Raw genomic sequence first — 24,670 nt, forward strand, 5'->3', positions numbered from 1 at the left:
TACATTTAAAATAGGGAAGAGTGAAAGGAAACATCAAGATGTAATGCCTGGGTGGCTGTGCTTATTAAGTGGTGTGTTCCAGCATCAGAATGTATTGGGCTGGCTAAGCGCATTGTGTGGTGTTTTTTTCCATTTCCACAGTTCTTTCCCTTACACATGCAGCAAGCTGCTTCACTCAGCTGTGAAATAGTTACCATTGCAAGGCAACATATAATTAAGTGCTGGAATGAGTGGGGCAGGCAAGTGTTCTTGGAGATCAGAGGACAAAGAATTGAGCTTGGCCTGGGAAAAGAATTGTAGAGTAAGCAGAGCTTGAACTGGGTTGAAAAATGTGTGATCGAGCACAGACTGAAAAAATCTCTAGAGTAACTTCCCGTTTTAAAGTATTCTGTGATTATTTTATGGTAGTCCTTCATAAACTGGAGTAAAAACTTTTGAATTTATTCTTACATTGTAGAGACTTGAAGGTTGTTTTGAGCAAGGAAATCACATAATGAAAGGAGGAATTCATCACGTAATTAAAGGAACATTTATTGATATTTAATTCAATAAAGGATAATTGCTTTAGGGATGGTGGTTAGACATATTGGAGGGTGGAAACCAGCTTGGAGGCTATACCAGTGGTTCAGAAGCAGGGCAGTTGAAATAAGAATCAAAGGAAGAAGACAGACAAGTGTCATTGTTTATTCATTCTTTGTTGATCTTAAGAAACTGTACTAGGTTCTGGAGATCCAGCAATAAGTAAGACAGAAGAGGTTCCTATTCTCCTGGAACTTAATACTCTTAACAAAGGGAAAAGTCTGCAGAATTTGGTGATTGACCAATAGGGTATTTGTGCCTTTAAGAGAATAACACTCCAAGGCCAACGTCCAACTATGAAGGATTGGTTTAAGAAAAATGATGTATTTTTGTAAAATGGAATACTCTGCAGCCACAAAGAATTATGAAACACATTTATTGACACAAAAAAATTCATGATATGCCATTGAGTGAAAAACAACGTAAAAATAGAGCACAGTCTAGCAAGTTATGTACTACTTTGTATGAAGAGTAGGTTATAGGAGATTTATTTAATTACTCTTCATTCAGTGATTACTTATCAAGTGCCTACTATGTGCCAGGCTTTGTTTTGGGCTCTAGGGATAAGTGCCAATGAGACAGACATGGTCCCTGATCAGTTTTTTTCCTTAGCTTTTCTGATTTTGGGGGATACTTATATTACTTCTGTTGAACAATAAATTTTTTTAAGTAAAAAAAAATTCTCTAGCTGACCATTTGTGTGGTGCATAAGTGTATTTTATGACTCTTTATTGGCTGTACAAGTGATGTTGTGCTGTTATAGATGACAGTGTCCTGGTCTGTATCTCATCTCGGTGCTTACACAAGATGTGGGGTGGCTCCGGGACAGCAGTCTCCTGCTTGGGATGGATCAGGGCACTGCCTGCTTGTTGGCAGCTAGAGTGGCCAGAACTCCCAGACTCAGTCTGGCTCCAAGGCAACCAGAGTCCTGCTGATGAGCCATGCAACTCTGCTGGCTTTTTATAGTCCATGTGAGGGCTGGTCATTCCAGCTTTGGTGTCGATTTACATTTGCTGTATGTTACTTGACACTCCTTTATTCTCCTTGAGGTTGCCTGTCCCGGAAATCTCTGTCATTCCATAAACCCTGGCAGCTGACCTCCCACAGTTTGAAAAACAAAATGTATTCTGGCTCCACTTAATGGAAGTTGTAGGGTGAGTTCATGGGTCAGGACTTAGATATAATATCTTTATGGGCAGAGCATCTCAAGGGGGATCTGGCACTGGCCGTCACTTAGGTTCCGGGACTCTTACACAAAAGCCCTTGTGTTATTTCCCTCCCTCTGCCCACCTCTTCTCCCACAACTATTACTAACCGTTTCTTTCTGCTGCAATGCACTTGTTATCGCCTCCATTTTTAAAAGACAGGATCTTTGTGTATATGCTGAAGAACAAAAAAGCAGGCAAAAAACCCACCAGGTGATTATTTTTTGAAAAAGTATTCCATGTTCCTTGTAATAAATTATAATATATAAGTAAACATATGGATACATATAAAGAAAAAGTTGCTTGTAATCCTGTTCCCCAGAGAGATTTTGATACTTGTTTTACTTTCTACTCATGTAGTTGTTTTCAGCTTTTCTTCTACCACTTTTATAGCCTATTTATAGATCTTAAGCTGTGTCCATACCAATATTTTCCACCTAAGACTGACCTATTCTGTAGAGAATGAATGCTATTATAATTAGGTGCTTAGCTACTTTTTCCAACCTCAAGATGGCCTCTTTGCCCTGATCATATGATGAAAGATTATTTGTCCATTTCAAGGAAGCATCTGTTTATTTTCTCATGTCAGCCGTGGCTAAAGGAAATCATTAGAGTCAAGCTGGCCAATCAAATCTTCACTCCTTGTTGCTCTGTGATGAAACTCCAGGGGCATTTTAATATAGAGGGCTCCTCACGGGTCACTGATGATCTTGACCTTTGCACCAACCTGGGGAGAAAAGAGGAAAAGAGGTCCCTCTGGATCAAATCATCCTGCACATACCTTCTACTTTCTGCTTGGAGTATGAGAACCTTCTTGATGTTTATGTGAGCAAACCTGGAGTACAGATCCTCTATGGAGTGTTAGTAGACAAGCAACATGGACAAAGTTTAAAGTCCACTTTTCACTAGTTCTAGAGTTAAATTTTCCTTAGGAATTCCTTGTTGTTAGTGTTCTTTCTCTGATTTCAGTTCAACCCTTTCCAGGCTAGGCCTCTCTGCACCTGACTCTCTTAGTTGAACCTTGCTTCTGATTTCTACTCAAAGTCTGAATTATTGTCACAAAGATGTTGTGCAATTCTAAAGAAGCAGGATCTCCCGTGTTTGAGTGTTCCAGGTCTTCAGTTCACTTCACTCACAGAACTCACCTACTGCTACTCTCTTGTATTAACTATTGACAATTCCTGTATGTCTCAGATTTCCCACACTGAGTCTTTTTTCTTCAGCCACCCATTCTGGCCACACATTTTCTCCTCCTTTCATGGAGCTAAACTGAGTACTTGAATGCAGCAGCTATCTCATTTTAAGTGTCCTGTTCATCTTTCTCCCTCCTGTCTTTTTTTTTTTTTTTTTTTTTTTTTTGTTAACTTTAGCAGTATACTTTACTCTTTGTAAGCTGCCTTCAATCTCCCCATTTTTTGGACGTTGGTAAGATCTAAATCATGGAGAAACAATGTAAGTTAGCCTTATCCTTGTAAATCTCTCTTACAGTGTTTCCTTACTCTTATTTTCCATATCTCCAGTTCATTTGCCTATTTTATTTTATTTCTTTATTTTTATTATTCATTATTAATTTACTTATACACATTTGAATTTTCACTAGACATTCACAAGATGGTTTTTGTCTGCAGTTAAATAGGAATAGAGGAGCATAAGAGTTAGGATACTATTGGGAGGAGCTTACTAATCATGGATTAAATGTTGAAAGCAGTAACCTGAGATTTGGTTGATCTTTGTGCATGCTCAGAGCTCATTTATTGGTCCTGCCTTTCCTTTGGTGTGCTTTCTGAAACATTGCTCATTGTTTGATGTGAATGGGATTGTGTGTGTATAATCAGGGAAAAGAAAGTTTTTCCTCATGAAGTTTATAGTCAGTCTAAGTAAGCAATGAGGTTAAAATGATTTTACAGATAAAATTAATTGGGGAGTTTGAAAAGTGCATTGAAATTGAATTTATTTCTCAGCTGGTTGTTGATTTTGAAAGTAAAGTACAGTGTCTTCTGAGGAGCCTGAATCAGGGTTATAGGACTATTTGAATAGATCCTTCATCTTTCATTTTAGTTTGTCATTAGGGCATTAATAATGGATGGTTGCTGCACTTGGTGATCAGATGTGGTATTTTGATCTATCCCAAAGGGGCCTCTGGAAAAGGGCAATGAGGGTAGATTTAAAACCACATTATTGGAATTCAGTAACTTTTGTCTTGCTTTGTATGTCTAGTGCTTGCTGAAGAGTGGTTCTAATATGGAGAGGCAGTCAAGCATGGAGCAGGCAAAATACCAAAATGGATTTTCTTAACTAAGATGTAAGCTGAATTATATGTTTTAATTTAGACTTTGATGCTCAGCATTAAATTTTTTCAGAAAATGTGCTAGATGTGTGCATTTTGCTCTCTGTGGTTCTGTGGATGAAAGGATGAGCATAGGAACAAAACAAATCCACCAGTACAAATTATTTGCATTGATGGAAGTAAACAAAAGTCCATATAAATCAATTAGCAAAAACTGTGTATTTCAGTAATCCCTAAGCAGTTGTGAAGCACTGATATTTTAGTTATGTAAAGTGTACCCGCAAGGGAGCACTGAGTTCTCTTTAGATGTCTTCACTTACCTGGTAATTACTCAAAGGCTATGGTAGCTTAAAAATGGAAGAGCTGGGTAGTAGGGTATTGAGGTCACTCCTAGAGATAAACAAAGTCTTACTTTGTCGAGTAATGGAATCTGTTCTCAGAGACATCCTTCCCATGTGGGTTTGTATGAAAATGTAGAAGAGGGTTGATGATCTATGCAGTTATGCTCCGGGACAAATCAATCTACCAAATTAAAAGAGAGAGAGGATGAGTAATGTTTATATTCTCATTCATTTTGGGTGATGAATGTCTTTCCCTCACCCATATCTTTATATCAAGTCTGCTAAACTTTAAAAAAAGCAATCAAAGCAAAACCAGAGCTGAAAGTCTTAATGATATGTTATTTACCTGTTAGTACTTGGCTAGTAGCACCTAGCCACCTGACTTAGAGCCCTAAGATAATGATGATAGGATATCTGTGAATAAAGTGACAGGTGTCTCCCTGCACAAAAAGAATGCTGGGAGTTAGGGGATCCTGTTGCTCTGACATTGATTTTCTTCAGTCAATGATATTGACTCTTTTGATATTGTACTCTGTATTATTTATGCTGCATAACTGTATTCCTTGATGTGTTGCTATGGAAACTGACTTTACTTCTTGCTGTTTAACTACTTTTTTTTCTTTTTCACAAAAGAAATGAATCTCTAAGTGGAGAAAATTTAAAACATGCAGAAAAACAGTACATTAAAAATCATTTATAATGCTGCCACCTAGAGAATATACTATGAACAGCTTTGACATCTTTTCAGTTCTTTGAGTATACATAGCTATAATTTTTAATAGAACTCTTTTATAATTTACTTTTTCTTAGTTAACAACATGTCTTAAACATCCAACTTGCACATTTTAGTATCTGTATATTTTTTCATTGTGTGGAATACCACATCCTGTTAAACCAGTCTCCTCTCTTTTGATCTTTTGGTTGTTAGATTTTTTTTCACCTTTATAAATAACTCTGTAATTCCATTTAAGTAGGTAAATATACCCATGAAATTATTGGGTACAGGGAAGCAATGGGAGTTTTTCAGAAGGTTAATTGATGACTTGCATTCCCATCTACCTTACATGAAAGGGTTAGTATTGGCTTCAGAATATGGACTTGTTGTTATCTCATTTACAGGGAGTTAACCTTGGCCCCTATAATTAGTTCTTCACAGGACTCTAATCCTATGAGGTTTTATTTCCTGTTCTGGACTCTCAGATGTGAGATTTAAAAACTTGTGTCTACAACATTAGCTCCCAACAGGCATGCTGTAGGTGTTTAACACAAATCAACAGCCAAGCCAGTTGCTGTGGATATATTTATGTGGGGGAGAAAGACATAGAAACACATCCTTAGAAGCTGTGCCATGTTCTTAGTGATCTAAATATATAAAGAGAGCATCTAAGAAAGAGGTTGACCTTTCCAAGGTCACACCATGAGTCAGCAATGAAGTCCCAAATAGGACTTCCATCCCCTTAACTTCTTTCTCCCAGTATAAAGAGTATTTATGAATAGGTCAAGAGGAAACATTTATAAATGAACTTATATGACCATTTATAACTTGAAATGCTCCAAAATTTCAAGAGAGTTACTAAAAATTTCCATCTCAGGTAAATAAATCTAAATTGCTAAAATATTTTGATAAATTTTTAGAAAATAAAATCTTAAAATGATTGGAATTAAGAGGAAGTAGTAGGTGGTGTAGGCAGGTGGGAATGAGCCTCAAAGGAATGTGTGTGTGTGTGTTTGTGTGTGTGTGTGTGTGTGTGTGTGTGTATTTGCAGGGATCTGAGGAATAGGAAGGTAGAAGAATAATGGCCTGAGTCTACCATGGTGACTAAGGAAAACACAACCAAAAGGGCTTCTCTGGACATTAACCCTGGGGTGGAAAAGCAGGAGTCTCAGCTCTCATTCTGAATGGATTATAGATCTTTTCTCCTCAGCCTGTAGGTATGGCTCTGTGCTGTTATTTCAAAGCTTATGGGAGGGCCACCTGCAGGACCCAGAGAGATACCTTTCAATGTTCCCTGGACTGGGACTCAGGTCTCCTGACTCCCAGTCTAGTGCTCATTCTACTACTGGTTGGAAATAGCAGTCATGTTACAAGGATTTTTCAGAGATATGCAAAAGCTTCTGAGTAACAAAAGCTCAGGCTGTACATTATGGGAAGCATACACAAAATAAAAGAGAAACAAAACAAAAGAACATCTTAGATCTTGAGAGTAGAGATCATCCATTCAACACCGTGTTATAGATGAGGAAACTGAGACTCAGTGATCTGTTGGGCCAAGGATAATCAGTACACAACAGGACCAAGACCTCAGGCTTTCTAATATTCATCTTGGTGTAAAGTAATCTAGATGCATATTATGATTCATTTATTCTTTCTCATGAAAATCTTACAAGCTCCTATTTCATGGTTCGCAAATTCAATATCACTAACATCAGCATGTATTTAAAAATCTATTTGCATGTGGTACTATGCTCTATAAAGCAAAACAAACAAATGCAGTGCTTGCCACACAGGAATTTCCTAAGGCAGACAGACTTCATAGAAATAGACAGAAATGACATATAGACCACTGAACAAACAAAGCAAATATGTAAATTGTACAACTTTTGCCATGTGAGATGGTAAATGAAGAGATCCTCACAGTCCATGGCTTGAAGAGAAGACCCATCTTCATCTTTGGATAGCCCTAAACTGATAAGTAATAAGGGTCACCCTATGCGCTGTAGGTGTTATACTGGAAAGAAAAAGAAAGAGGACTTTACCTGACAAACCCAGCACTCAAGTTCACATAATGGTGCAGACTCTTTGGAATATTGTTGATTACTACTTTCCTTGATTTTTGTCCTTTTGCATATTCTGTGATGGTCTGAAAAGCCTAGAAGAGTCTGCTGAGGCAGGAAGCCTCTAGGGCATGCCTTCTAAAAGCAAAGATCTTTTCCTTCCTTGTGGGAAAACTAATGGTCATGTGGTTCTTAACATATTTTTATTGAGAGTTTATTCCCATTTTAGAAGGACCTTGAAGATAATAAAGGAACCTGCAAAACCCCTAAATGTTTAAACTGTGTAATATGAATTGTGGTGAAAGTGAGACCAGGGTGTAAGTTCTACTCTCTCGGAGACCAGTGAAAGACAAGCCAAATGTGACTCTGCTCACTTCTGAGGTAACAGAAGCCACCTTGACCAGATCTTGTAAATGGCTGTCTCAGCCATTTGCTTCAGGGCCAGAATTAGTAGTAGTAGTAGAGTAGTATTAGTATTAGTATTCTGAAACTATCGTATGTATAATGTGAAATAAAACAAATGAGTAAGTATGAGATCTGATTCCATTACCCACTGTTTTCTTGAGAATCAGAATTCTTGGTGTGGAAGAAAGGAGCTACAGATGTTGTATAGAAGATGTTGGTTAAAAACCCTGTGATCATGAATTTGAATTGGAAATATCAGCTATGAACTCATAAAGGTTTTTTTTTTAAGCTATACATATCTACTGGCTCTGTTAATTTTAAAAAGCCTGGAAACAATGACTAACGCAGTAGTAATGAGCATCCCTACTGCCCAGATGGTAGTCTGGAAACATTTTTTCTCATTAAAGGAAACCAAGACTTAGAAAAATGGCTCTTTCAGGTCTGGAAGTATACAAGAGCAAGGAAGATATCAAAGTCTACTTAGAATAACCAACTTGAAGTCAAATTGAAGGGGATCCTACTAGCCAAAGATGGACAATTTGAGCTTCAGTGAGGTTAAGAATTGCAGTGGATCAAAATCCACCAAATATGTTTTAATCCATGAGTACAACATGATATTAACAACCAACTGGTTGGTTACCTTCTGAAAGTGACAGAGAACAATTCATTATCTTGAAAACCAATTCATTATCTTGAAAACTGGTAAAGGAAAGGAAAGAATCAAGCACTTATCTTGATTTCCCTTATGAATTATGTCACTGTAACCAACTTGTTGATAAGAAGTACCTTCTATTCCAGCTAATAAGTGAAAACAAAATGATAGAATTAGAATATCATCATTTTACAATTCCCACTACATTAACAATTTTAAGTATCAACTATCAAAAAAGAGCATAAAGTGAAGTTAAATGCCTCTTGATAAAAGAAGACAATACTACTTATAGTTTAATCAAAGAAATTGAACCTTAAACTAATCAGTCCTCAAGATCCAGGTGACAATTTGTAGGAAGGAGACAGATGAACCAACACGCTGACTGTTTCATGTAGCTGCAATCAACAAATCCAAATTATGGGAAACTCTGCAGGTCTAATGCCGAGGGCTTTCAACAAATAAATTGCATGAAAAACAAAGGAATAGATACGGAATCTATAGGTTAAAAAGACTTGAAGGACATATTAAGTGAAAAGATGGGAAAAGTAACTTATAGTATCCAGGCATGCATACTTAGGTGATAAAACCATAAAGAGATGCAAGAAAGTGATTGCTATGCAGTTCAGGAAAGTGGTCACTTTTGGAGGGTTGTAATTTTTGACCTGGATGGTTGTTACAAGGGTGTTTGCCTTATCATAATTCACTAAGCTATGTATTTCTGTGTGTGATATTTTGTATCTGTTTCATTCTATAATAAAAGTAGAAAAACAGAAAAAAAAAGAAAGAAAAGAAAGCACATTAGAGAAACTTGCAAACCTGATGCTGCCCTGGAGATTATCACAACACTGTCAGCATTGGGTAAATAAGGTTGTGGAAAATTATGTTCTGGGGCACAAAGAATGTAAGTTCTTCTGTAGAGGCACCTGTGTAATGTCAGAGGCAGGCTACCTTTCAAGTCACTGGAGGTTCTGCTTTCATGGTTTTGTAGCAGCAGACCTGCATGTAACTTCAGTTTCTAAACAGAAGACCTATCCATCTCTGGCTCAGTCTTTTTCAATGTGTGGTGCCTGAAATACCAGCATAATGGCCATTACATGCTTAAGAAAATGCAGATTTCATAGTCCCATTTCTCTTCAAAGGAGCAGCCTGGCATCTGCATGATTAACAAGCATGCTAAAGTATAAGAACCACCACTGTCTTCTCTGTCAATTTTTACCTGAAATCAATTCTGCAAAGGTGTCTTGAGGAAAGGACAGAGCTTATGAGCAGTTTCCAGATAAGCTGTGAGCATCAAGGTCATAGCTATGATTTTCGCTAGTGAATAAACTTAGATTTTGAACCTTTATCTAGAACACTGAATGTAAATGTGACTAAGCAATAGCTCAACTAGGAAAAAAAAAACATTTTCTCCAGTGTGCAGCCATAGTTGTCAATTTTCCTCTTGTCTTTTTGCTCAATTTTTCTCCTTCTCAAATAAGTCAGAACCTGGGATTACGAATTTAAAGTAATCTCTCCATCAGTGAACCCTCTGAAGCTTTTAAAATAACAATTTTAAACCAAAAGAAATTTAATAATAAAAAGCAGAATAATCCTGCTTTGGATTTGGCCAGGTATGGCCAGACAGGACTTCTAATTGATTCTTTCTCAGTTGAAGGCAAAGGAGGCTTGCAGAGCATGAAAGCAGAAGCGTGACGGCTTCCAGGTCTGCATTCAGTGTCTGCATCCTCCTCTTTCTACCATCTCCTTCACGCTCGCAGATCCACATGCTTTTTCAGCACCTCTCCTAATCAAAATGGGAGATGATTCAATGTTAGTTACCTGATATTTGTTGGTTGAGTATTGATTATTGCGGATACACTTAGGAGAGGACGCTAAACTAGAACTTGCTTTTTAGAGACTTTACTTTGGTGAAATACAATACTTTATCCAATTGAATCCAGTTCTACAAACATCCTTTGAACACTGCCCACATATATGGCAGTGTCCTAACAGTGCAAAGACGAGTAAGACACATTTCCTGCTTCCAGAAAGGTACAATCTAGTGAGGGGACTGGATGAGTACTAGCTAATGATAACAGCAAAATCATTTCTACAAACATAATCTCATTTCAGTCCCCACACTTTCAGAATTTTAGTAATTAAAAGGATAAGCACTGTTGTTAATTGTAGAGTTCTTTCAACTTTGGAGAAAAGTAATGTCATGATTATAAAAATCTCAGCATCCCTCCCACTAGTCTTCATCATCATTCTCAATATGACAAAGAAAAAACAGACCATTAGAAAAGTGTATTGGAAAACCATTAGAAAAGTAGTCTACTTTGGGGGAAATAAAAATACTTTGTCATAGGAACTTCTATCGGTCTGTCTTTTGGAGAAAGTACAGTTTTAAAAGTCAAGGGAAGTTGACATTAATACTCTGCAGTAGGATGTGTTTGGTATAAATTGAAAGTTTTAGTTCAAATGTTTCACTTGTGAGTTTTTTTTAATGAGTAATTGTGATATTCTCTTGATCTGTATTTTAAAATACAAAGTACATGTATTAGGTAAGAATCTCTTCTCAGCTTTTCCTAATGAACACACATGCATATGGTGAGCAGATGGGTAAAAGACACTTTAATCATTCATTTCTACAATGGCTAGTAAACAAAATGAACAGTCATGATGACATGGCATTTTGCAATAAGACTAAAATATGTATACAAAATACATCTTATATTTACTTCTCTCTTGCTTACTGATGTTAGAACATTAACAACTCTTTATTCTAAATGTAATGATATGCTCTGAATAAGATGAGGGTTCAAGGTTTTTGCTACTCCGAAAGGAAAAAGATGGATGTGGAAGTGAGGAGACCTAGTCTTTAGAAGTAGGTTTTAACTCAACGTTCATTTTAGAAAAACCATCTGAATGTCCTGCAGTTACACAAATGTAAGTCAAGAGTGTTTTTTGAGAGAAACAGTGACATTATTTGGGGGAAAGAGAAAGAAACATTATTTGGATTGTAGATGAATGCAAAAATTATTGCCGATCACTGTTCCTTGGAGAGGCAGGTTTTAGGTATTGAGGGGTTTGCTCTGTTTTCTCATTTGGAGAAACGCATGGCGAGAAGCAGGAAGCAGAGAGAAGTCGGGAAGGGCTGCATTTGTGGGACTTAGTGAAACTGGATGCCAAGTGTTGCTTCAGGACCTGGGCAAGGAAGTGGCTGGAAGTTTATCTGCAGATTTCCCTCTAGATACATACGGAGCCCTTGGAGACTGGCAGTTTGAGACACTTTGGCAGAATGTTGATCCACGGATACTTGTAATTTCAAAAGGAAACCTTCAAGATGTTTTGAGAATAGTTGAGAATGGCCATGGTTGCCTTATGACGAGGCAGCAAACAGGTCCCCTCCCAGGGACAGTTAGCAGGAGCTGAGGCAGTCACAGTTAGTGTTATTACAGTAGGCAATTAAAGCACTCGCAGGACAGGCACCCTCATTTCTTTCTCATGCTGGTGAAAACAACATACTGGTTAAATGCATAACAGTTATCTTAAAAGCCCTGTATCTATCTAGAAGAAGTTAAGATATAACTGGAAAATGCATATACAACAGTCTTGCAAAAAAAGAAAGGAAGAAAAGACACCTCTCTCACATAAACATACAACTAAATTAAAAGAAAATAACTGACCCAACTAGCTGGGGTTTATTTGTAAACAGTCTCAGGTGAAATCAGTGTTTATATCAGCTACTTCAGTAACCACAGATTTCCATTTCAGTGACAGGCAGCAGCAGCTGCAACTTTGAGAGCACAAGATATCAAGAAGGTTGAGTGAAGTGGGCAGTTGGCAACATAATGTATTCAGTGCATTTTATACTGTGAGTAATTCTGAATGCCACAGGGGCTACTGTGCTGTATATGAATTAAACAAGAAAATAGCATCACTTACCCACATTAACACAGTAATGTCTATGGGAAAAAATCTTATATGACTTTGAAGATACATTGTTAACCACTGTCATTTGCTTTAATTCACTTTGAGGTGGGCTCCAAATTAGCTTCATTTTCTTTTATACTACTAGAAAACAGTGTGGATGTTACAGAATCAGAGATGATGATAGTTGTGCCTTGACCTTCAGAGCTGTGTGAGTTGTAGTTTCCAAGAATCTGAAGGGAATGTATGACCCAAAATGAATTTGTATATGCATTTTGCTAAGAGAGTGTAAATTGACTTTGTATTTTTTTTTATTATTTAAAAAATTATCATACAGCAAAATTGTTTCTACTTTGGTGTACAGTTCTACAGGTTTAACCCATGTGTAGATTTCTATTATCATCTCCACAGTCAGGATACAGAACAGTTCCAAACCCTCAAAAAATCCCCTCTTGCTATCAGTCTGTAGTCATGCTATCCATACCCCAATTCCCTGGTAACCACTGATCTGTTTTTCATCACTATAATTTTGTCATCTGAGAATGTTACATAAATGAAATTATATAGCGTGTAACCTTTTAAGACTGGCCTCTTTCACTTAGCATAATGCTTTTTGAGATTTATCCAAATTGTTGCAGGTATCAATAATTGCTTTATTTTCTCCAATTGCTGTGTATTGTATAGATGTACCATAGTTTGTTTATCCATTTATCCACAGAAAGACATTTAGTTTTTAGTGATTAGGAATAGAGCTTCTTTGCATTTTTGTGTGTGCCTGAGTTATCATTTCTCTAAGATAGACACCCAGGAGTGTGCTTGCTGGGTCTTATGGTAAGTGTATGTCTAACTTCATAAAAAGCTACTAAGATGTTTTCCCATGTGACTATACCATTTTCTGTCTTTACCATCAGCGTAGAAGAGTTCCAGTTATTCTGGAGCTCCTCTGTACTTGATGTTGTCAGTAATTTTCTATTCTAATCATTCTAATAGGTATATACTGGTATCTCTTTGTGGTTTTAATTTGCGTTCCCCTAATGGCTAATGAGGCTGAACATTTTTTCATGTGCTTATTTACCATCATTATTAGGTAAAGTGTTTGTTCAAGTCTTTTGCCCATCTTAGAATTGGGTTGGTTGTTTTCTTACTATTGAGTTTTAAGGATTCTTTATATATTCTGGATATAAGTCCTTTGTTGGGTATGTGATTTGCAAATATTTTCCCAGTATGTAACTTTTCCTTTTCTTAAAAATATCTTTCACAGAGCAAAATTTTCAATTTTGATGAAATTAAATTTAAGGGTTATCCAAACCTTTTTCTCTCCTAGATGTGTCATGTATTCTGTACCTGTAAGATCATAGTGGGGCCTAAGAGACAGAGACTCAGAAATCTAATTTATGAAATCAAGAGAGTGGTGGAAGGGATGGCTGTAGAGGCTGTGCTAGGAGGCAGGAGGTAAATGAGAAAAAGGAGTGGAGGGGATAGTGGCCTGGATGAGGTGGAGGAGTACCTGTAGTGGGGGAATGAAAGTGGAAAAGTTGGACAAAGAGAGGTTGGTGGCACGAGGAACTTTCTGATGTTGTCCCACAGGTGGAGTGATAGCAAGTCCAGAATGGAGCCATGGCAGAGTCATCCCAGGGGAATGGGTGTGGTCTTAGGAGTTATGATGTAAAGGAAATTCGAGACGGGGGTGTGAAAAAGTGTGAATGTTGAAATTACTAATGTAAGGGTATGCTCAGTATGGAGAGGAAAACGATGAGTCAGATGCATTCTTCAGTGCATAGGAGTGGAAGAGGAAACTGGAAGTAACAGCAATGAGGAAGACTGGACGGTTTAGCAGACAGTAGGCACCTACGAAGAAAGAAGTGTATGGAAGAAAGGAATGAGGGCAAAAGATTAATGGTCAGAAAGTGGCAAAGAAACATTGAGACCTGTCCTTCCCCCATGACCTCCCCCCTCTCCAATACTCCTCCCCATCTCTTAAGCGAGGCCTGGGAGAATGAGCAGCCTCCCCTGGGAGAGCAATGGTGGAAGCAGGAGCCTTGGACAGAGTCTAGTTTGGGTAAGACCAGGAGGTAGAAAAGATAACATTTGTGAGGAAGTTAAGGCATATTTTTACACTGGAGTAGGGCTGTTAGCCAGGAGACTACTGAGATTTTGGAAGAGGTCAGCAGTGGGAAGAAGGGCGTTCTCCAAGGCAACAAAGTACTATACAGAAATGAGCATCTTAACAGGGCAAAGGATGCAGGGCATTTGCTTTGGGGTGGTGGTTGAGGTATCAGAAATAAGAGGTGTGGGGGGTGAATGGAATAGATGTCCAAATAAGCATCAGCTGAGACCCCAGGCTATGTGGAATATCTGATAAGTCTATTTAGCTTGAAACTTTTAATCTGTTTCAAGTTATTACCCCCGATTTGTATCATTATCACCAATTAGTTCTTGGTTTCAAGAACTAATCTTGAAACATTTACTGGAATTGTACGATAATTACTGTTCAAAGTTCAGCATAGCTTTCCATCATTATTCAATAGTTTTTATTTTGCCTGTTATTTATGCATTGTTAAATACAGGTTATGTTTTAGTTTTTCTTTAAAAACAAGTAATTGAATTATATGAAATCAGAAGGTTATATTTCTAGCATAGAATGTTTAGATACTCATGATAGGGCTCAGAACTCAAATGCTATCTTAAAATTTTAGCTTGAATAAAAATCATAAATAAAAGCCCCATTTGAAAGAAATCAGTGATACATAACTAAAAATGAATAACTGAGCACTTTTAACTGGCATCTGCATCATCTTATGCTTAAGGGACACAAATTGCTCAAGTAAGTATTACCATTGATGCTACTCATTTCATGCTGCTGGTCTCTGACAGAACAATGGAAATGTGGGAACTTGTAAGGACAAGTGACACATCGGATAAAATCTGACTACTTAATAGTATGGGTGGAGGAGGTTGAAACTTTTATTTAGTAATGTTTTTAATTTAAATGTCTGGGTCTTAAAAACAAAAGAAATCATAATTTTATCTTTTTTTACCCTTGGGGATTCTTTGGCTTTCCTTCTTAAGAGTGATTCCTCTTGCAAAGTGTGGCCATCCATTAGGAAATTAAATATTAAATTGTGTCCCTGTGGGAATGTGATAGTTGTTCCTTACATTGAACATGACTCACTGAGAATGACTAGGAGTTTCTTTGAAGCACACATTCTAGCTCGTTTCTCTTTGTACTAGGTGTCTAAATGATGCTTCTATCCTGAAATATTATGTTTGGTGAAGCTCACCAATAACAAAGAGAAGAGCTGTTGGCTTCCTTACCTGAATCCTAACTAACAGGAAATAGAGAGAACAGAGAGTAGATTTGTGAGGTAACCTCTCACCCTGGCTGAGCTTTCAATTTGGATGTCTGAAAGGATAGTAGGATTTTTGTAGTTTAGAAAAAGATCAACTGACCTGTATTCAATGAAGGCCCAGTGCCCAGGAATATAGCCTGTGACTGTGTATCTGAACCAAAACAAAGGCCAGCTGTCCAACATGTGCTCACCTGACCTGTTGGCCCTGATAACTGGTGTTAGGTGAAGGAGTAACCTTCCTACTGTACCTTCTCCAGGATAAGACAAAGGAGTCATTATTTATTTGCTTTTCTTTATTGCAGGATATTTGTGAAGATATTTCTGATCATGTTGAGCAAATCCATGCCCTCCTTGAAACAGAGTTCTCCCTGAAGCTGCTGTCCTACTCCGTCAACGTCATTGTGGACATCCACGCGGTGCAGCTCCTCTGGCACCAGCTCCGTGTCTCAGTGCTGGTCCTGCGGGAGCGCATTCTGCAAGGTCTGCAGGACGCCAATGGCAACTACACCAGACAGACAGACATTCTGCAAGCTTTCTCTGAAGAGACAAAGGAGGTGGGTATTTTCTTTGAAACCAAGTTATGCATAGTCAAGTGTGAGCACTTGAGAATGTTTTCAGTTCAGTGGTGTGGGATAGGAATTCTTTGTAGGTAAACAAGCAGATCCTGAGCCAGGCTTTGAATCTAGGTATAGTGACCAGAGGCTAGCGCATTTCTAATGTGAATGAAACTGTAGACCAGAGTTAACTCACACCTGGTAGTTTGCACAGATACCACCCATAACTGTTGGTGCTAACCTGGCTTCCTGTTCCTCATTCAGTTATCTGATAAATATGTATTGAGTGCTTACTATGTTCCAGGCACTAGGTGCTAAGAATATGATAATGATGAAGACATGGTCTTTGCCTTCAAAGAGCTGAGTCTAGTAGGGAGATGGAGACAAGTAGGCAGACCTTAAGACCAAATTGTGATCTACATGGTCTATATGAAGTTCAGTGGTCTACGTGCTGCCACTGCAGGACAGGGAAAGGGAAACTCATTCAGACAGGGAAGCCTTTCTAGAAGAAGTGAGTCTAACTGAGACCTACCTAAAGGAGAAGCAGAATTAGCCTGATGAATGGAGGTAGAAACTTCTCTAGACAGAAGTAATGGCATAATCAAAGATCCAGAGGTAAGAAAGAGAATGATAGGCTTTGAGAGTTAGTACTGGAGCAAAAAGTTCAAGGAAGCAGGATTTGAACAAACAGATAAGCAGAAGTCAGGTCATGAAGATGAAAAAGCCATATTAAAATAACTGGGCTTTATTTTGAGGACAACAGAAGAGTTTGTTCAGGGAATTGACATGATTAGATTCATGCTTTAGAAAAATCATCCAGGTTGCAGTGAGTCAAATGGACTTTAAAATTTTATGCAACCAACTTAGATTTTTTTGTACTCATATTAAGCATAGTTTAAAGAGTTTGTTGTTATTACTCTTGATGCATAGCTTAAGAAGGAACACTGTAAACTTAAATCCAAGTGAACTCTCCTAATCCCAAATAAAACTGAAGTATATTTATAGAGAGAAGCATTGTGCAGGGGCTCTGTGTCTCTGTGTGTGTGTGTGTGTGTGTGTGTGTGTGTATAGATTCTATGTATAGATACATGGAGTGTGTGTGCATGTATATAGTCCTTTGGCTCTTGACACCCAGTTAGTGCTCTGCTGTTGGTTTTGTGGAAAAATGTGCTATACAAGTTTATAAGGCATTTGTATAAATATATAAGATTAAAAGGCCTTATAAGAGTGTTGCATAATTCATTAAGTTATTAATTTATTGATGTTTCAGTGGCTCCAACGTTATCAACAAAACAAAACAAATCTGGGCTTCTTCTCATAAATGATTTATACTTGTTGATTACTGTTTTCATAATAATGATGCTCTTGCTCTGGCAAATTCCCTGCACATCCTGGAAGTTTATGGAAATGAAAATCTACTAGACTCACTTCTAACTTTAAGTCACAGTCTTTGTTTTCATTTAGCTTTCCCTGATTTTGTGGCAATGAAGAAGGTGATACAGATTTTGGCAGAGTCCTTTTTAAAATTGTAGAATGAGTATGTAGGTGTGTGATCTTCCCTAGATGCCATCCCTCCTAAGTGGGATCCCTAGAAGGGTCCTTGACTGGGACTCTTACGGTTATGGGAAACTACAAAGAATCCCAAAGTAGTCAGCTCCACCCTAAATCTGTTGTTTATGAAGTGTATGCTAGTGAGGTGGAGATCAGAGATGGGGAAGGCTTGTCTAAACTCTGAAGAGATCTTACTGTAAATATCTACCTGGAACCTCCAATCGATACATTCTTTTTTTTTTTTTTTTTGGTCCCTACCCATGTGTTCTTCTGGCTCTGTCCAACATCCAGTATTGATCAGTCATCAGATCCGCCCACTGCCTGCTACTGGAGGGGATTAGAAATTGTTGAGTCAAACTAATTCATTTTACACATTTATTTATTCATTCCATGAATATTTACCGATTACCAACTCAAATTAGAGGTATAAAAGTGCCTCGGGGTATAAAAGTGCCCTAGGGTTTATTGTTATTGTTTTTATTGTTTTGTGGAAAATGTTCATCCTGCATTTATTTGAACTTGTATTATTCACAAAGTAGTATCCCAAGAAAGATGAAAAGCCACTGAGACTAGCTAGTTGATACTGGCCACTGTTTTCATAGCCATGTTGTGAGTTTATATTAAGTAGTACCCATTTTGGCTCTCAGAATGTGAGCTCAACAACTATTTATAGAGCCAACTGGAAGCATTTTCCTGCATTTTCATGTTTGAAGTCAGTCTTTAGTCTTGTTGTAGACATGCAAGAATATGCTGTATGAGGGGTGAAGGAACAGTGGATTCTCAGCCATCTGCCAAACTTCATGAGTGTTGACACTTTGTGGATAGTTCTCTATGAACTGAAGCACTGTCTCCATTACCACCCTTCCTGAAGCTATGGATTTCTAATCCTGTTTGTTAGCTTTATTTGTTTTTGCCAGCACACTGGAACTGTGGGAAAAAGGAAGGGAATCAGGATGAAATTCTCAGCTTTATCAGAATAAATTCAGCTGTAAAAGATTTACAGAATGAAGAAGGAAATGTCATAAAGCATGCAGATAAACTAGAATGGTAGATGTCCTCTCAGTGGAGGTGAATTCATTTTTCTGGTTTTGGAAGTCAGTCAAGTTTCAGAGTCCATTCAAGAATAAGCTTGAAAGTTGGGAAAGTGGCAAATTCTCTTTCTGTCCTTGTAAGTACAAAATGAGTTATATTCTTTTATTTAAATATGGAGCAGTTCATATCTTGTAAACAATTTGGCAAATGCCTTACTGAAACAAAACCAGTTGAACAAACAAAAAATACTTTCGGGCAAAGCTCAACATTGTGTAAAAAATGTGTTGTACTGAAATTTTCTATGTTCCAGATACTGTGATAAGCAATTTATATTTATTGTTTCATTTAGTAAGGAGGGTAATGGGTATTAAAAATAATTCCATTTTAATATTACTCAGCTGTAAGAAAGAATGAAATATTACCATTTGCAGCAAGATAGATAGACCCAGAGAATATCATAGTGAACTAAGTAAGGCAGAAAGACAAATAGTATATGGTATCATTTATATAGAATCTAAAAAATAATACAAATGAGTTTATTTACAAAATGGAAACAGACTAACAGACATAGAAGAGAAACTTATGGTTACCAAAGGGGAAAGAGAGGGGAGGAGGGATAAATTAGGAATTTGGTATTAACAGATACACACTGCTATATGTAAAATAGAAAAATAACAAGGATGTACTGTCTAGCACAAGAATCTATATTCAGTACCTTGTAATAACCTGTAATGGAAAGGAACCTGAAAAAATATGTATAACTGAATCACTTTGTTGTATACCTGAAACTTACACAATATTGTAATCAGCTCTACTTCAATTTTGAAAAAAGCTCCATTTTATAGTTGGAAAACTGAATTTAAGAGAGGTTAAGTAAATGCTTAAGAAGATAAATCTAGGAATAATTAAATAAAATGAATAAAACCAGCTCTTAACTGATCTCTTTTGCAGTAATAATAATAATTATTATTTCTTCCTCCCTTCCTTCCTACTTTCCTTTCTACCTGCTCTAAATATTCTGATTTCTTACTCTCTATAAGGCACTAGGCATTCAAATATGAATAATACATGTTATTAAATGTTAGGAATCACCTTCATAATTTTATCAGATCCTGAAACAGTTCCGTGAGGTAGGCAAGGCAAGTGCTGTTATCCTTATTTTACAGGTGGTATTATTGTATCCATCCTACAGATAAGGACTGAGGTTAAGAGAAGTAGTCACACTAGTAGTGATAACTGTTAATAGTATTAACACCGTAGCAAACATTGATAAAGAACTTACCATATGCCGAATGGTGTGGTAAGTACTTTATCTGAATGATACCCTCTCAGTGAGAACACATTGGTCCTCCCAGAGCCGTCACACTGAAGCACTTTTTGTATTCATCCACTAGCACTGATCACAGGGCCGTTTATATTATGACAAAGTATGTGCTGGATTTCAACTTCATGAGTGTTGACACCAGATTATAATCATCTCTGTATCTCCCATAGTACTTACTTCATATTGCTGTATATAAAAGTCTGATGAGTTGAACTGAAGTAAACGACACAGATAATTACTGCTTTAGGTGTAGAAGAGGGAAATATCACTGTAGATTGGTGGACTGGGATTAATCATGGAGATTAATTATTTGACTCATGATTTCAGCCTGTAGAAAAGGAAATTCTCAGAAGTATTACCATAGTATAAATAGAAATATTGAAAAGTTTTGTGTATTTTCCCTTTGCCCATCAGAAACTAAACTTTGCCTTGCTTCCCATTTCCCTATCATTACTTGCTCCTTTTAGTCCACTGCTGCTCTCTGGAATGCATTTGGAATCATAGAATCCCAACATGGTGGAGTTGAAAGGAATCTGAGCAAGAGTCTAGACCATGTGGACCGAGGACTCTGGGGGGTGGCAGCATTCTTATAAGAGGTCCATGAATTTATATGTTAGTAATTGAAGCATGACAAATACTATGTAATGAATTAGTGGAGGAAGGGGAGAGAGAGACATACAAAATTTTTGCTGTACCCATAATTAAAACAGTGAAATTCTATTTCTAACTCTTCTGAGTAAGATCACTAAATCAGGGCACAAAATTGACCCTGAAATGGCAATGGACACTAATGTAAACCTTGACGACATTTTAATAGGGAGAACTTCAAATCTTTAAATTATGAGTATTAAATCTCTTGTTCAGTTGGTGACAAGATTCAGTGTTAAAAAAAAAAAAAGAAAGATCTAAGAAGGCATTTGGAACTAGAATTTCAGTTAACTTATTTATGGGTGAGGAACAAGCAAAATTTCTTGTTTCAGATTAGGGGGGAAAGGGATTTCCTTGATGTCTGAGACAAAATTGAAGGCAGCAATAAAGTTAGTAAATTGCTCATCAGTAAAGTAAATAAATTGCCATATCCATAAAACATAACCTTCATCTGAGAAACTGTTTCATAACATATTAAGTGGAGGTGTATTTGTGCTTGGACATTGCTAGGCAGCCGTGACACTGCTAAAGGCACTGCACAATAAAATGTGATATTGCTAAAATAAAAACCCCAGTAAAAACACATGCACTCTTCCCCCACCTCCACATCCACCTGAGACTTTATTACTTACACACATTAGAAAACTATCTGGGAAGTTGGTCCAGAAGAAAGCAATGGGACTAAAAATATTAGTATTACTAAGCAATATTTTAAGAAATGAAACTCATTATTTATCTGCTCTGAGAAACTTCAGAGAACTTTTTTTTTAATTGCTTCTGCGTGGTGAAATCTAGAAAAAATAGTTTTGGAGAATGCTCTTGACTAATAACCAACTGTGTTAAAAAATATATGAGTAGATGCTTGTCACTTAGTCTTTAGGATATGAAATGCATATGCTGTGTGCTGTTCTTTGTTTTGTTTTTCAGGGAGGGATTTTTTTTTCCACATTAAAAATGTGGTTTGAATTAAGACTAGTTACCCCTGAGTGACACTCAGGCATGCACAGCAATAGTTGTCCTGATTGGGAACAGGCTGGGAGAGGGCTCTATGTGGAGCATTAAGTGTTTCTGAGTATGGTATTTTCTTTTCCAAACACAGGGCTGGCTAGGGAAGGGATCTTCGGGGGAAGACTTAGGAAAAGGCATCCATACCCTATTATCTGAGATGTCTCATGCCATGTATTCCTCTAACATCGTTTGAGTGCCTGTTATTTTTGAGCAAGACAGTATTACTGGGTCTTAAGGTTGTGTAACCACCAAAATGGGGATCAAATGCTTTCCCAGCGTTAGGGTATCCCTTGCCTATCCAGAAGCAGGTGGCTGATATTTTCATGGGTCTAATTTTTACCTGAACCCTCACATTTCTTTTTTCTCCTCATCATAGAAACACTTTTCCTTAATGCCTCTTTAACCTCACTTGAGTAGCTACAGGGCTGCTGTACCTTTATAATAAAAATAATTTTAAAAATGCAAATTTCAACTAGTTAATAATTTAAATATCAACTTATGGGATAGCTTTGAAACTCAACCATTATTTATAATACTGTTTTGTAATGTTTTGTAGCATTGAACAGCCAAATTTTAAAAAACTTTAAAATATGCAACCTGCCTTTTAAATTGAAATTTCCACTATTACTCTCTTAAAAATTGCATAAACTGTGACTTTTGTTTGGCTGGCTCATTCTTTGGTGAGGAATTCGTTTTGGCCTCTGACTTAGTTCTTTAAAGAGCTTAGTCCAGGTATGAAGCACATAAGCCACACAATTCCAGTTAGATCATTTTTGTTGAGACTGGAAGTTAACATTGGTTTTTCACTTTGTGCAGTGTAATTTAGTTTATGTAGTTTATGGGATACCTCTCATTTTGATGAAATTTTCCTCCTTGATATATTTGATTAGTAAAAAAAAAATGTAATAAGTAATAAGAATAAGCATTCATTGAGCACCTATCCATGTGCCAGACTTGTGTCTTATATATTTTATCTCCTTTAAGCCTCACAACAGTGCTAGGATGTGGCTTATCACTTTATTTTTACAAATGAAGGAAATGAGGGTTAGTGACATCAAGCTGCTGGCTCATGGTCACATATGTACTTACTGCTAGAGCTGGAATTTGACTCTGAGGTGTGGGCCTTTAATCACTGGGATCAACTAAAACTACATAATCAGAGGAAGAAATTTCATGAAGCCATAGAGATACATTCCAAAATGTCTTCCTTCCTTCATTCATTTATTCAACAAATGTGTCTTTGAGTGCTTACTCTATCCAGCTCACTATGCTGAGTGCTGCAAGTATTCTGGTGAGTCAACCATTTTCCATGATTTGTACTCTTGTGGTGCTTACAGACTGGTGGGAGAAATAAATTAATCAAATAATCACAATAGTATTTTTTTAGAGATTGAGATAAATGTTTAAAGAAAAAAACAACAGAGTTTTTTGAGAGATTATAAGAAAAGATTTTGACTTAGGTGGAGGTTTGGAATCTTGAAGAAGTAAAGCTGAATCTGGGGTCTGAGGAGTGAGTAAGAGTCAACCAGTTATGGTCGTTGCAGGTGGAAAGCTTTCCTGGCAGAGGAAATGGCATGTGCAAAGGCTCTGAGGCAGGAGGAACACAATATATTCAAAAACTGAGAGCGGGACACTGTGGCCAGGTGCAGCCAGGGAAGGGAGAGTGGTTTGAGAGAGAGAGGTCTCTTAATATCTGTCCTTGAAGGATTTGGGTTTTAACCTAGCAGCAGGAAGCTAATAAAGGACTTGAAGCAGAGAAGTAATAGCATCAGATCTGCAATCTGTAAAGATTACTCTGGTGTCAATGTGGAGGACAAACTGGAAGGGGGGGTGTTCATTTAACATCCAACGCATCACAGAAAATTATGGCACAGAGGTCGGAGTGTGGACTCTGAGTCAGACAGCCTTCGTTCAAGGCTTAGCTCAGCCTTAGTCAAAGGCAATGTGCTAGTTATGTACTTTCTTTTGGCTCAGGCTCCACTTATGTAAAACAGCGGCAGTTGTACAGACCCCAGAAGAAAATCTTTGTGAGCATTAAATGAAAATGTAATAGTAACCAACCATCCCCATTTATAAGATGAGGGCATGGAGGCTTAGAAAAGTAAAATGAAGCTTTTCATCATTATTATTTATCTGGATACTGTGGAATAAGAGTGAAGGGATGAGGAGATAGAGGCAAGATGAAGATCTGAAGGGAGAGAGCATCCTTAAAACAAAACAAACAAACGAATCAAGAAACCTGATGTAAGGTCATGGAGAAGCCAGATCTCAGGATAGCCTGGTTGAAAGGATGGGTCCTGTCACTTGGTTCCTCCTTAGGAAGAACAGAGGTCTGGGGAAACAACCACCCCTTCACCTTTCAGTTTTCTTCCTTCACTTCCTGCGGGGCCAGATTAGACCAGCTGTCCCTCAGCCTGGTAAGTGTAATAGGATTCCATGGTCCCTCTGTCCCAAACAAATATCAGTAAAAAATTCTCCCCATTTGTTTGTGATATCAGTAACTGCATTAGTAATGAGACAAGAACCTTAATCACATAACTAAAGATTAAAAAATTAAAAACATTTACTTATCATACTATTTTTTTAGCACAGGAGAATTTCAAATCAGCCTACCTTAAATTATAAATAACAAGGAAGGTGGGCACTTGGTATCTAACATACCCAAATGGGAGTGGAGGTTAGGGTAGGAGGAAGGGGGAGAATGCATGCAGAGGGAGGGGATGGGGGCTAAGATGATGTAGTTTTGACACACTGATTTTCTCTAGGATTTCCTGTGTTTCCCTTCAAACAAGTAGGGACAAATAGAAGTTGGTCTGAATTGTTTTTGTAATATATGTAGATTCAATAGTTCACTTTCCTGTGGTTTTTGAATATTTATTTGACACAACAGACTTAGTATAATTAATTTTTCCAGTTTAAAATATTTACTGAGCATCTACTTTGAGCTAGCCACTGTGGGTGATAAAGTGATGAGCAAAAGAGACATTCAAGGAGACATTTGCAATAAACAAAAGAGCCATTCATGGAGATTTTACTCTTATTTTGTT

General features: G+C 37.4%; 1 protein-coding gene across 3 annotated transcripts in view; it reads left to right on the plus strand.

Annotated features, from left to right (window-relative positions):
• AKAP6 (A-kinase anchoring protein 6) overlaps positions 1 to 24,670 on the plus strand; it is a 491,494-nt gene that overhangs the window by 227,697 nt on the left and 239,127 nt on the right. For all 3 annotated transcript variants that reach the window (XM_031453560.2, XM_064485883.1, XM_010986148.3), the window contains one exon: positions 15,809 to 16,060. In XM_031453560.2, coding sequence (XP_031309420.2) covers positions 15,809 to 16,060 — 252 coding nt within the window. The remainder of the gene's footprint in view (positions 1 to 15,808; positions 16,061 to 24,670) is intronic.

The sequence above is a fragment of the Camelus dromedarius genome, chromosome 5 (assembly GCF_036321535.1).
Source record: "Camelus dromedarius isolate mCamDro1 chromosome 5, mCamDro1.pat, whole genome shotgun sequence".
NCBI classification, from domain to species: Eukaryota; Metazoa; Chordata; class Mammalia; order Artiodactyla; family Camelidae; genus Camelus; species Camelus dromedarius.